The 14,142-nt window shown below is 36.8% G+C and overlaps 1 protein-coding gene across 3 annotated transcripts in view; it reads right to left on the minus strand.

Moving 5' to 3' along the window:
* MASTL (microtubule associated serine/threonine kinase like) overlaps nucleotides 1-14,142 on the minus strand; it is a 35,147-nt gene that overhangs the window by 1,945 nt on the left and 19,060 nt on the right. Inside the window, exons 7-12 of one of the 3 annotated variants that reach the window (XM_047868274.1) lie at nucleotides 12,566-12,738; nucleotides 8,916-10,064; nucleotides 7,463-7,604; nucleotides 4,166-4,180; nucleotides 1,812-1,925; nucleotides 1,628-1,729 (exon numbers count right to left, since the gene is read on the minus strand). In XM_047868274.1, coding sequence (XP_047724230.1) covers nucleotides 1,628-1,729; nucleotides 1,812-1,925; nucleotides 4,166-4,180; nucleotides 7,463-7,604; nucleotides 8,916-10,064; nucleotides 12,566-12,738 — 1,695 coding nt within the window. The remainder of the gene's footprint in view (nucleotides 1-1,627; nucleotides 1,730-1,811; nucleotides 1,926-4,165; nucleotides 4,181-7,462; nucleotides 7,605-8,915; nucleotides 10,065-12,565; nucleotides 12,739-14,142) is intronic. The other 2 variants (XM_047868275.1, XM_047868276.1) reach the window with 2 other exon arrangements.

The raw sequence follows: 14,142 nt of genomic DNA on the forward strand, positions 1-14,142 counted from the left end.
AAAAAATATAAAAAAAAAAATCAAGTGACAATTAAGGCATTACTGCAAAAAAAAAAAAAAAAAAAAAAAAAAAACCAGCAACCAATTTAAGGAAAATACTGTGAGAAGACCACACAGACAAGAAATAATTATGTGTCTATATTGGGAGTGATGAGTTGGGAAATCAGTATGTCTACAAGTTGGTTTTTCCCTAAACTAAAAGATTGGTAGGAAAACAATAAAATAGCAAAAAAAAATTCACATTTAGAGAATTTGTCTCTCAATTGTTCAAAATAAATGCCTGAGCATGGATTACTTTAGAGTTACTTAGCAGTAACTCTTAAACTGTATCTGGATGTGACAGGATGCTTTATGGCTCTCTCATCAACTGAACTCACTAAGGAATTCTAAGCCAGTTTAAGATGAACTCAACAAACAGTTGTTGAAACAACTGTTTCTAATCAAAGACTACTCCTGTCATCTGCTTCCCTATGTAAATTGTTCATTAAACAAACAAACAAAAATCTGAGGTCATTGGTGCTGAGGATGCTGTTCTTCTGTCTCCACTTATTTTCACTTACTTTGTCCTTTGGGAAGCAAAATTACCCCAGTTGAGAACTGTTCTAAAGTAATTTTCAGAACTGAGGTTTCAAATGTCTGCACCCTCAGTTTACATAGGATTTTTCTCAAATCTCTTCACAGAGGTCTTTCTGACCACTCTATCTAGCAAATCTCTTGTCAACACTTTGTATCTACTCACTTGCTTTATTTTTCTTTCCAGGACTCACTGCTAGATGGCATTATGTCATGGCTGTATCTGTTTACTTTTTGTCTTTCCACTAGAGAGTAAGTTCTACAAGCACATGAATTTTAGTCTGGTTCATCCCTGGGTGCAGCATTGCCTGGCACCTGAAAGTCACTCTACAGGATTTGTGAAATAAGTGAATAAACTGTTGATCTTATTTGAGGGAGCACCTAGAAGCTGTTGCAAATGACATATTATCAAAGCTCGTTTTTCTAAATACCTTACATCACATGGAAATGCATCTGAGGACATAACTGAAGACATAACAAACATATATACTTTGTTACAAGAAAGATTTTAAGGCAGGTGACATTAAATCTAATTTGAATCTCAATTGAAGCCAATGGGTTTTTTGTTTCAAAATTGGAATTTAATAACCCCTGCACTGGAAAAAAACCATTGAATGGGTCACAAATGTATCAATTTTTCGTATTGGAGACAACCTGGCACCTAATACATTTGCCAGTCAATAATGATATCAGAAATGAAGCAGTATGAAATTACAGAAGATAATTTTGATAAAAAAATATTTTCTGTATTTGTTGATGATTAACTTTATCAGGCTTTAAAAAAATCCTAAGACATTGACAAGATTGTTTTAAGATAATTGTTTGAGATTAGTAAAATTCAGTGAGTGGACATCCTAACCTAATGCATTGAATTTTAATGTAGAACAAGGATCAAGATATCAATGTGTATCTAGCAGGCAAAAATAAACTGAAGACATTTTTTAAACCCAGTTAGCAGTCAGATTATTTGTAGTGTTGTACTAGAACTTGATATCATTACTACCATTCACCTGAAACAAATCAAGGCTAAGAGTTTATTAACATAAGACCTTACCTTTCATTCCAGCTCTCTTTGTATTATCAATAGTTAGAAGTATTTCTACTGCATTTTGAGAATTATCAGATAACTTTTCTTCACCTTCAGGCCATGGGATATCTACAAATACAAATAGCTTGTTGATCATTGTTCAAATAATACAGAGAGATAAATGCGTCTACCTTAACAGAAACAGAATCACCTCTTTTCAGAATATTCTGGAATACTTGTTGTGGTGTTTCATCATTGAAAGGAGGAATTCCTGTTAGAAATTCAAACAAGCAAACTCCAAGTGCCCACCAGTCTACTGCAGGACCTGGAATTTAGGAGGGATTAGTTGAACTTGCAAGCATTTTGTACAAATGTTTCATCAACTAAAACATCAATACATGGATATTTGGAAGAAATCAAGGCATTCATTTCCCTAAGGCTTTCTTCTAGCTTCATAAGGTGCAAAAACTCAAATTACTTTCATTTCAGTAACATGGCAATTACTTTACTTTTCTGTTTTCCAGGAAATTTAGATTAGCAATTAACACAGCTCATTAAAGAAAAGTTAAAGCTATCTTTTGTCACTTACTAATAACTTCTGATATTCTGAATACTTAACATGTTCTAAATCTAAAGATTACTCTCAAAAATAGAGTACTTCTCAATTTCAAACTGGGGGACAATAACATTTAGATGATTCTGTACTCCACTTACTTCACATGGGGGTGAGATGAAGTAGCAACATTTATACTAATTGGAGGACAGCCTGGTTAACAAGGGAAAGCCTTCGTGTTTTAATGTAACCTTACTCCTTTGAAGAACGTAGGGGAACAAATTAGTTTAACAAAAAGTATTCACTTAAACTATGGCTTGCAGTGGTAATTAGGAGATAAGGTTTAATAAATAGGTAAAGCTGATTTCTAAATGAGATCTTTACTGGAAGCATCATTCATATACAAATATTTTTTTTTAATTTTATTTTTTATTTTTTTAAATTTACATCCAAATTAGTTATCATATAGTGCAACAATGATTTCAGGAGTAGATTCTTTAGTGCCCCTTACCCATTTAGCCTATCCCCCCTCCACAACCCCTCCAGCAACCCTCAGTTTGTTCTCCATATTTATGAGTCTCTTCTGTTTTGTCCCCCTCCCTGTTTTTATATTATTTTATATACAAAGATGTTTTAAATGATTATTATAAATATGACCTTATAATCTGGTTTATACTTTTGTTTAGTCCTCTCTATGAAAAAGTGTTCCTAAGCAAAGGTTAATTTCAGTCAAGAAATGACTATCTTCAATATAAATTTAAAATAGGAATTCTAATCTAGTACTAAATTTGCTTGGAAATTACTCTTTAAATCCATTTCTCAAAATTCATTATTATGGTTAAGCAACTGCCACCATCCCATTTTCAAACAAGTAGGAAAGCACTGGGGAATCTGCCATTAGGAAAATAATTACATGCATTTAGAGTGCCTTTTTATTGCAAGCCACATAATCCTGTCTTCCCTAAGGAAAAAGTGATGAGAACCATCTATAGGCTTCCATTTCTATAATAACACTATAAAAACATACAAACCACCTTAGTTAGTAGCTCTTTTAAGCACCGCTGAAAAAGAATTATTCCAACAGATAGACAGTATAACCAAATAACAGAAAAGTAGGGGAGAAGTCAGGGGAAAAAACATATGTTTTCATTATTTTACTTAGGTTAGAAATTAGAACCCTTTTCCCAGCTCAGCCAAAATGTACTCATGTCAAAAACATACATGATTTCTCCATGGATATGTCACACATACCCATATATTTGAGTCAAAGTCTAATAAGATCACATATTATGATAGATATAGCAATTATAATAAATACTGCTAGCCAGAGAAATAGAACAAACTTGTTTTACGCTATTGGTTTTCTAATTGGAAACCCACATCTGTAATTTGTACATTTGATATGGTTATACCTTTTTGTTTTCTAATAATAATGGAATTAAATAGTTAAGAAAATTCATGCCCTTTTGGAGGTGCTAATTTTCTTTTTTTTTTTTTTTAATTTTTTTTTCAACGTTTTTTATTTATTTTTGGGACAGAGAGAGACAGAGCATGAACGGGGGAGGGGCAGAGAGAGAGGGAGACACAGAATCGGAAACAGGCTCCAGGCTCTGAGCCATCAGCCCAGAGCCTGACGTGGGGCTCGAACTCACGGACCGCGAGATCGGGACCTGGCTGAAGTCGGAGGCTTAACTGACTGCGCCACCCAGGCGCCCCTAATTTTCATATTTTTTATGAAGCCTATTTCCTGGGTGCAATAAGAAATCTGCATCTTCACACTCTGCTACTTTTACAAGTTACTTTAAAAATGCATCATGCCTATATTTGCTTTCACAGAGAAGAGCAGTCTCTCTGGATGTCTTACTGCTCAGAAGACAGAATGCAGTTTATTTTTATATTTACTAAATGCGGTGAAAGAAAAAAAAATTTTTCTCTGCAATGTGATCTAGTTATACTTTGACTGTTCAGTTTAATTTGCTTTGCCATATTACTTTACAGAGAAGTTCACTCACCAGAAGTCTGAAATCCTGCACCAAAGAAAAGAGTAATTAGGTACACTGTATTAAAACTGAGTTCATTCTCACATCATTCATTTGGACTAGATATAAGTATTGTGCCAGATACAAGGGACACAAAGGTGAATAAGAAAGATAACTTCCCAAGAAGAAAACCTACTCTGGGGAGAGACGAAAATAGATAAATTTGACACGATGTTAAGAGACGTGAAACAAAAATATGCACAAGAAGCTATGGGAAACTCAGCCAGGAGTTCCAAAGTCCTTGGTGGAAGGAGAAGACCATGGAGGACATCAGAGGAGTCTTAGCTGTCCTCAGCACGATGTTTAGAAACAGAGAGGTCAATATAAGAAACAGAATTGCTGTAGTGACTGCTCTTGGGGCCTGCGATTTGGGAAAGAGATAGAGTCATTTTTTTTTTAATTATAAATTGCTTTGTATTATTTGCTATTTTAAAAACTGTGGACCAAATTACCTTTATAGGAAATGAAAATCTTAAAATCTATCACTAGATAGCTGAGGTAACTAGATCCTCCCACTAAAACAGTGGCAGGATCCTATAAAGCAAACCTTTCAATTTGAAGCTTACCTTCATACCGGATCCTAGATAGAGAAAATGCAGATTACAGGAAATGAGCTGGCAAACCTGTGACTTAGCAATACGGGCACTGTACAAAGTCAGTTAAATGCCCAGAGGAACTTAGTTGCTCTGGCCAGTAATGGGGAATACGGAAGGTCTCTCCTTTCAGCATCACAGAGATTGTTAACAGTGTTAGTTGAGTGCTAACCCAGGAATCCTTCTGGAGTGCTATGTAGAAGGAAAACACAGACTCAAGTGTTAAGAAATTTTCATAAGCTTTTGCAGTGGAGACAAATATAATAACATAGGTAAAATGACATAAGCTGACATTAAACAGTGTATAAAAAAGTGATATAAAAGTGAACAGCTACTTCCCCAAGGATGCTTTGTGGAAGAGGTAACATTTGAACAGGTGATGAGATGAGACGAAATTTGATGGGAAGATGATGGGGTTCTGGCTTTTCTCAACTAAGGGAAAATACTTGTGCAAGATAAGGAAAAGCTGAAGAAAGATGAGTCTAAGAAGCAGAATGAGAACATAAGGCTTATAATGAGATTCTTTTGAATCTGCTGGCACCTCGATCTTGAACTTCCCACACTCTGGAACTGTGTGTGAGGAATACATTTTTGTTGTTTATAGAAGGAAAAGAAACAGAGAGAGATTCTTTGAGAGATGAGGCTACTACAAGAGCTTAGAGCCTCCAATGCCATGATCAATAATCTGGATTTTATTTTGCAGGTGGGACGGAGCCACCATGGTTTTTGAAGGAGAGAAGTAGCCTGACCATTTTATGTCTTAAGAGGGAAAATCTGGTGACAGTGATTATAGACAACAGAATGAAGTTGATGGTCCAGGAAGAGAGCTAGTAAATTAATGAAAAGGGAAAGAGGAGTTTCTTACAGAGGATAGTGACAGAGATGAAAAAGTGAGAAGAAATTCTGCAGGGACAGTATTGGCTGGACTTACTTGCCTGAATGTAGGGGCAAGGTCTGTGCTATCACGAAGGTGGTGGAATTGAGAGAGGGAACAGAGGAAGAGCAAGCTGGACAAGTCCCATTCTGACATACAGCATGGCCAGTGGAAAGCTGAGTAGGTACTGTGTCCATGTGTCTGCTGCCTAAAGAAAGTCGGGATTAGAGCTGGATATTTAGGAAGCATCAGCAAGGACATGAGCACTGAAGTCATGGGAGATAGGAGATTAACAGGAAGTAGGTGTAGGGAAATAAAGGGTAAGTAAAGGGCAGGATTGTGAAGAAGAATCTCCATGTTTGGAAGAGCTGAAGAGCAGAGGAGTAGCAACAAAGTAGTGAGAATGAGAAGAAGCCAGTATATCTGACAAGAACAACATCACTGAGGACTGTTAACAACAAAGTGTCAGTGACAGGCGCCGGACTGGATCAATCCATAGAGTATGCAACTCTTGACCTCGAGGTTGTAAGTTCAAGCCCCACGTTGGGTGCACAGTTTATTTAAAAATAAAAATCTTAAAAAAAAAAAAAAAGAAACAGTGTCAGTTAAATGGAGGGATAACAGTCAGATTGCCAGAGCAAAAAAATATCAGGAAAAGAAAAGAGGCAACGTTTGAGAAGGGAGATGGTGAGGGGAACAAGGATGGAAATTATTTTCATGCTAAGGAGAAAGGCAACACAGGAATAAAAATAGAAGGGGTGGAGGGGGTGTGGGGAAGATGAGACAGCTGATCACCAAAGGAACCCAAAGAAAAGGGAAGCAACTGATAATATCAAGAAGGTGCTCACATTATGGACTGAATTATTTCGCTCCGAGAAAAGACATGTTGAAGTCTTAGTCCTGAGGTCCTTGGAACATGCCATTTGGAAATATGGTTCTGGCACTTATAATTAGGTAGGTTAAGATGAGCTCATACTGGAGTAAGGTGGGCCCCTAAGCCAATGTGATTAGTGTCCTTAAAAAAACACAGCCATGTGACCATGGAGAAACAGGGAGAGCAGCATATGAAGAGGGATGGTTTCAGTGTAGCACCTGCAAGCCAAGGAATGCCAAAGACTGCAGGCAAACCACCGGAAGCTAGAAGGGGTGGGGTAGTTCCTTCACACCTCTCGGAGGGCGCATGGTCCTTCCCACACCTTGATTTCACACTTCCAGCTTCCAGAACTGTCAGACAAGAAGTTCCTGTCGTTTTGAACCATCAGTTTGTGGCACTTTGTTACAATGGTCCTAGGAAACCAATATAGTTGGTTCCAGAATGCAGGAAGGGAACGTTCTTCAGAGAGCAAAGGGGAAAAAGAGAGGCTAAGTAAAAATGCCATCCTGTCTTCCTAGGCTGCATCCAGAAGACGGCTCATTTCTGGCTTGACCCTTGTGGTAAGGGGGGAATAAGTGAAGGTAAGCTCTAATCAGGCTGCTGACTGAAGTTTAGGCCCGACTTTGTACTCCTGAGCCAAAACTGGAACAGACCTTAAGAAGACATTTAGAGCGAAGATAATAGAGCAGGTGGACGGTAGGGTTTCTCTGGATCACTGAGACTGAAACGGAAGGCAAAGAACAAATGGCTGCATGTCTTCTTTTACCATAATAAGTAAATGCCATATTTATGAGAAAAGAGCATCACATGAGTTCATTTTCTTTTAACTCTCGGCAATCCAAGTACCAAAGAAATTTAAAACAATTTTTCCTCAAAAGAAAACATAAAGATAGAGAACACTTCAAAAACTCAAGATATGGAAGCCTTACCATGGGCCCTGCCCAGTAACAGCTCAGGTGCAAGGTAGTCTGGGGTTCCAAGAATTCGTCCATCATCCACTGGGGCTGCCCCTCGCCTCACACTCTTTGGAGTTCGGTATGGAGTTCCTGATTTGATCTGATTTGGGGTATGCTAATTTAAAAAGAGTTTAATAGACAATAAATATCTCTATTCCTTTTACAGCAAACAGAATTGCTAAAACAAAAGCAAAGCTAGGCTGTTGGGCATAAGAGATATACTCAAATTCTTGATCAGTTTTGAACAGTCCTGAAAGCTGGTGAAATTCAATAGTTTAGATAACACCAATTATTTCAGTAAGATCAGGATATGCAAGACAGAATGAAAACATCCACAAGAAAAAAAATTTTTTAATATATATTTATTTTTGAGAGAGACAGAGAGACAGTGTGAGCAGGGAAGGGGCACAGAGAGAGGGAGACACAGAATCCGAAACAGGCTCCAGGATCTGAGCTGTCAGCACAGAGCCCGATGCGGGGCTCGAACTTACAAGCCATGAGATCATGACCTGAGCTGAAGTCGGACGCCCAAATGACTGAGCCACCCAGGGGCCCCAAGAAAAATTTCTTGATAGCATGGATTAATACAAACTTAAGAACAGTCACTGAGGGACAGTGCAACAAATAGGTCATGATCTCACGGTTTGTGGGTTTGAGCCCCGTGTCGGGTTCTGTGCTGACAGTTTGGAGGCTGACAGCCTACTTCTGGTTCTGTGAGTCGTCTTCTCTCTCTGCCCCTCCCCTGCTCACACACTCTCTGTCTCAAAAGTAAATCAAAAATTAAAAAAGAAAAAAAGATATTGTTATCTCACAAGGACTCTGTGAGACCAGCGGGACAGGTTATCAGCATATTCTACAGACAGATAAACACGCTCTGAGGGAAAGGGATTGCTAAGTCACTAAGTTCTGAATAGGCAACCTGAGTCTTGTGACCCTAATTCAGGATTTGCACTTTCTATTTTATGATCTCTCTCCAAAGGAAGAAAAAAAAATGAAACTTTGGGTTTAAGATAAAAGTTTAGAAAACACAAACAACATAAGATTGGTAATATATATTTTCAACTTGTTTCTATAAAGAAAAGAGATCGTCTATGAAGATCCTTAGAAGGCAGCAAGGTAGAGTGGACTCTATATTGTACCTCAGAGTTGCTGTCATCAGGTGAAAATATGTGACTGTAAATATGTAAACATGTGATTGGAAATATGTGAAAGTCTAGAGAGCAGATGGAGGAGCTATATTTAAGAATAAAATTACTACCAGCTTTACCTTTATGCATCAAAACCTCCAACAATCAATCCATAGATTCCCAATAAGCAGAACAGAATTCTATGGTAAATCTCATACAATCCAGGTGAGAGGCAAGTATCTGGCTTTAATAGTTTGTTATAAAGTCTAAACACAAAGTGTTAAAAAGTTATAACATACCTGATATGGCATATAGGATGTTCCTTTTTGAGTAGGGGTTATAGCCATGGGATATGAATCACTATAAACACAGGAAATATCCATTGCGTCTAAAGAGGTAATGCTCATTTTGGATGGTTCTGAGTTACTGGATGCATTAATAGGACTGTTAAAACTTCGAAAAGCTACAGCATTTCTTTTAGATACGGTTAATGTTTTCAACACTTCCGAAGATGGAGCTAACATTTTTTGGCTACTGCCTTGGACAGCAGGATTCTCATCACTTTTTGGCAAGGTACTTTCTTGCCAGCTGGGTGATACCGTAAGTAGACCTTCAATGTTTGATTCTTCAAAAGAGGATTCTTTGATGCTTTTATCTGGATCTAAGGACTGCCTTTCTAAAGAACTTTCCATTATAGAAATTCCTGGAAAAGATGAATCGGAGTCCATACAAATACTTTTAGAAGCTCTCTCATCATCAGAACATAGAAAACTAGAATTTAAGTGCTCCTTCTTACTATTCTTGTCACAATCTTCATCTAGTTCACACATAAGGTTTTTTGCTATCATTGGGATAGGTGATTTTTCTGGTGTTTGTTGTTTATCAATGAAAGAATTGACCAGGTTCTCCTTATTAGCACAGTCATTTTGCTGACCTCTACGTACTGATAGCTTAAGGTCTTGGACTTCAGTTGTTAAGCCTGTCCTTTGATTTATACAACCATCACTCATTTCATTACTCCCCTTAAGCTCTATACAATTTTTTTTATTCTGTATAATATTCTGACAAGGACTAGAGTCAACTAACTCAAAATTTCTTTTAAAACCTCTCTTCCCAAGGTGCTCTTCAGTCATATCACCAGAATCCACAGCCCATGGATCTGACTGATGAAAAGCAGGCTGTGTTTTGTCAGTGGCCATGTTAATGTTATTTATATCCAGTTCTCTTGCTTCCCAAGAAACTTCCCCAGGGAAGCATTTTTTAGCAGGGTTTACACAAGAGTTTCCAGTCGCAGGGATGGTACCACTGTTATGAATGGGAGAAAGGGCTAACTCAAGATCCTTTTTATTGAAACCTTTGGTCTCGATGGCATTGGTAGATTTTGTACACAAAGGCTTTTCTATTATATTCCAACTCATCATTGTAGAGCCCAGTGCATCATCACTTTCCTGAGAGGGAGGAAAAAACACCGTTTTAGTTGTATAAAACTGAGATTCTTGAACCTTTCAGACCTGTTGACTTAGGTGGAATAAATGACCCCATAAACTATTATGCTACCTATTCCCACTTTCCAATGGAACCAAAAAACAATGATAAAAGAAAATTAGAAAACAATATAAACAATTATAGCATGTATTTATATATATTTTGAGTAAAACACTAGTCTAAAATTCAAATTAACTACAGTGTGTATTATAATTTAATATGTATTTGTATATCATTTTGGTCTTCTGTAACACATATTTGATACAAATTATTTAAGTAGGACAAATTAATAGGCAACATTTTCAGGCAAAATTAAGGGAAATTTGAGGCAAAACTGAGGGTAAGATTACATTATGTATATATCTGCTTGGCAACAGCGGTATAGATGATTCTGTTTTGAATTATAAAATGCACAGGACTTAAGACATAGTTAATGGAAAATCATAGGCAAAGATTTTGTTAATGTAAACATATATCACTTTGTACAAGTATAATAAAACCAAGCTGACAAAGATGAAGCTAAACTAATAATTTCTAATTAAAACCCCAAAATAACAGGAATTAGAATTCACTGTCAACAAGATGAAATGATCTTGCATTAATAACAAAATACTTTTCGTAAAATCTGTTTGAATTCCAACTATCTGCAAGTGCTCTTGTATGATCAGAGCTTTGTACAAAATATTATAAACTGGTACAAGTTTCAGGAGTTTTACAAGATTACTCAATTACAGTGTTATCTTTAGTAAAAAGTACTGCCTGCTTTTGATATGTGAAAATCAAACTTTATTAACTTACTTAGTAATAATGAGTGCATGATCATGAACAAAACTAACAAAAATCCCTAAATTACAACTCATAGATCTGCAAGATCATCCAAAGATTAGCACAGGGTTTATCAGGATTCCCTTGTGGTCCATGGTCACTCTTCTGTTTATAACTTTTTTTTTTTTTTTTTTTTTTTTTTTGAGAGATCGATCAAAGCGGGTAGGGGCAGAGTAAGAAGCAGAAAGGGAATCCCAAGCATGCTCCATGCCCAGTGCAGAGCCTGATGCAGGGATAGATCTCATGACTGGTGAGATCACAACCTAAGCCAAAATCAAGAGTCAGATGCTTAACCAACTGAGCCACTCAGATACCCCTCTCTGTTCATAACTTGAGAAAGACTGCTATAATCTAATCACTGCATTCCCCAAGTATGCAGAAGTGGGAGGAAGAAGGTAAACCTGTGTATAGTTTGAAATATTATACAATACACTTTCTTGAATAGGAAGAGGTGAATTAACAGTATTAGGAATGGAAATCTGTTTATCCTGTAGCATATATTACCTATAGAGCAGCCTATAAGAGGAGATTGAGAAAAATAATTTGACCTTACTTCTAGAATACAAATATCCAATAATGAAGAAAACTATATTACTGAGAATAAGGGACAAATACAATCTAAATTATTTACTCAAATTGAAGGTTTATTCTTTGTTTATTATCATTATTCTAATCTAGCATTATTTCATCTGTACTCTATGAAGGATACTTTATTATAATTTAAAACTTTAGGATCTCTCAGCTTTAATACTTATTGGCTTTAATGGCTTAAAAAAGGCAAGAACAGAAATATATACATGAAGTAAAATAATTTTAAGTGACTCTACTTAGCAAGCAATTTCCTTAGAATAAAAACTTTTTTTTTTTTTTTTTTTTTTTTTTTTGAGAGAGAGAGAGAGAGAGAGCACGAGCAGGGGAGAGGGGCAGAGGGAGAGAGAGAATTCTAAGCAGGTTCCACGCTCAGTATGGAGCTAGATATGGGGCTTGATCCCACGACCCTGGGATCATGATCTGAGCTGAAATCAAGAGTGAGATGCTCAGCAGACTGAGGCAACCAGGTGCCCCTAAAATAAATACTCTTTTTTTTTTTTCAATATATGAAATTTATTGTCAAGTTGGTTTCCACACAACACCCAGTGCTCATCCCAAAAGGTGCCCTCCTCAGTACCCAAATAAATACTCTTAAAGGCACACCTGCATTACCTTTGTGGTCTAAAAGTTATTTCTGATCCAGAAGAGTTACCATTCCACTAAATGAGAAACTGGCAGAAAACAGTGTAGAAGGAAGTAATATAAGTTTTAAAATAAGACTTAAAAAAAAAAAGTGCAACAAGCTAGTCATGGTAGGGAATTAAAAAAGAAAAAGAAGCCCATCTAGATGCCTATGAGCCAAACATTTACTATCAATTGTCTACAAACTTGTTATATATTATTAATCATGAATAATTCCATACTTGAATGAGAAGTGAAATATTTAAAAATAATTTGACAGAATATACAGGAAAATGAAGACTACTTTGACTGCTGTTCATGTAACAGTTTCATTTCCTTACAGAATTTACATGAAAACGTGTAAGGCGTCTCTATCCTCAATGGGATGTACAAAACTGGCTTGGGTTCAGATAAATGGCACTCTCACCTGGCAATCCTTTTCCCATGTGGGGCTGCTGTGGCACTCAGACTCCACACTGGACGCAAAGGTGTGAGACTGGCTGCTGGCACTTGACGTAGCCAGCCTTCTCCTGGATTGCAGGAGATTGGAAGTTAGGCACTTCACAGGCATCCCAGGATTGGCAGCAACTGTTTCAAGACCTATAGGGAAGAGAAAATATTGAATCTTATGTCACGGCTTTCTGAGTTCCTCACTGAACTTGAAACTTTGCAGAAAATTAGGCAGAGTATTAAGTACGGCACACCAGAACTCTTTTTTGTATAAACAAACCACAAGGATGGCTCAAGTGTTTTTGGCACACAAGTACCAATCAATGTTTAGGTGGAAAAAAACCCCTCAATATTCACAAGTGAAAATCAGGACAAAAGAATTCAGTTGTAATTAGGAGGAAATCCATTTTGAATATCCATTATCCAATTTGAAACTCTTCTTGATAAAGGAGCATTACTGATGTTCTATATCCAGGTATGATTTAAGATTGGAATGTGACTAAATTTACTCAGTTCAATTTGTATTTAATTAAATGAGGTTTATGTGCGTACAAGTATGAATTACACACATCCATAAGGGATTTTCTTTTAATACTACTGGGTACAACAAGTAACAGTGAACTAGCTGACAGCAAACCAGTACAAGAAAGCAGCATCCTCTACATGACACGTGCTCCTTATTTACATAATGATGCTAAATTTGTGGTTCCTTAATTTATAATGAGACATGATAAGCAATTATGCTTTTATTATATGTGCATACACAGATTTTCTGTGTATATAAAAAGATATATATTATATATACATGTGTACATACACACACACACACACACACACACACACACACACACACACACACCTTTTCTCTTTCCCAAAGAGGGTGAACATGACAAGTAAATTCTTACAGTTTTTTTGATTTAACAAATCTAGGCACCTTAAAACTAGAAGTTGAATTTCAATGTCCATCTAAAACAACGGTATTTTTGGTACATAAACCCTCTCAATGAAACTCCTGAAACTCCTTGGACCCTGACCTTGATATTTGACTAAACTGCTCAGCTGCCTTTCCTCAGTAATGTGGGAATTTGTGTCTACCCCAATGCCAAGTGCATACTGTGTATTTGCTAATGAGTTCTTTCTGGATCACTGATATGATCAGACCATTCCTTTCTTTGGAACTCTTGATGACTCCCTGTTTCTACAGCTTAAATTCTAGGTCCCCTGTAATGATACTTGATCCTTCCCATCTATCTGCTAAGTTTCCTTTCCCATTGCACGTGCTTCTGCATTCTCACATAGCGCATTTAGTCCCCATTATCTGAAGATGGAACACTTCCAAGTGTCCGTGCCTTTGCTCATGCCTCTATCTGAAATGCCCTTTTCCAATATACTTGGAGCTATTGCTATATCTTTATTGAAAACCCATTCCTGATTTTTCCGGTTAGCACTTAACACTTTCTGTGTTGCATCATAGTATCCTTCTTACGGATTTTATTTTATAGGATTGCTATTGTTATCCCTTTGTATCTATAATCAACCAAACTTACAAGTTCC

The sequence above is a fragment of the Prionailurus viverrinus genome, chromosome B4, assembly GCF_022837055.1.
Source record: "Prionailurus viverrinus isolate Anna chromosome B4, UM_Priviv_1.0, whole genome shotgun sequence".
Lineage (NCBI taxonomy): Eukaryota > Metazoa > Chordata > Mammalia > Carnivora > Felidae > Prionailurus > Prionailurus viverrinus.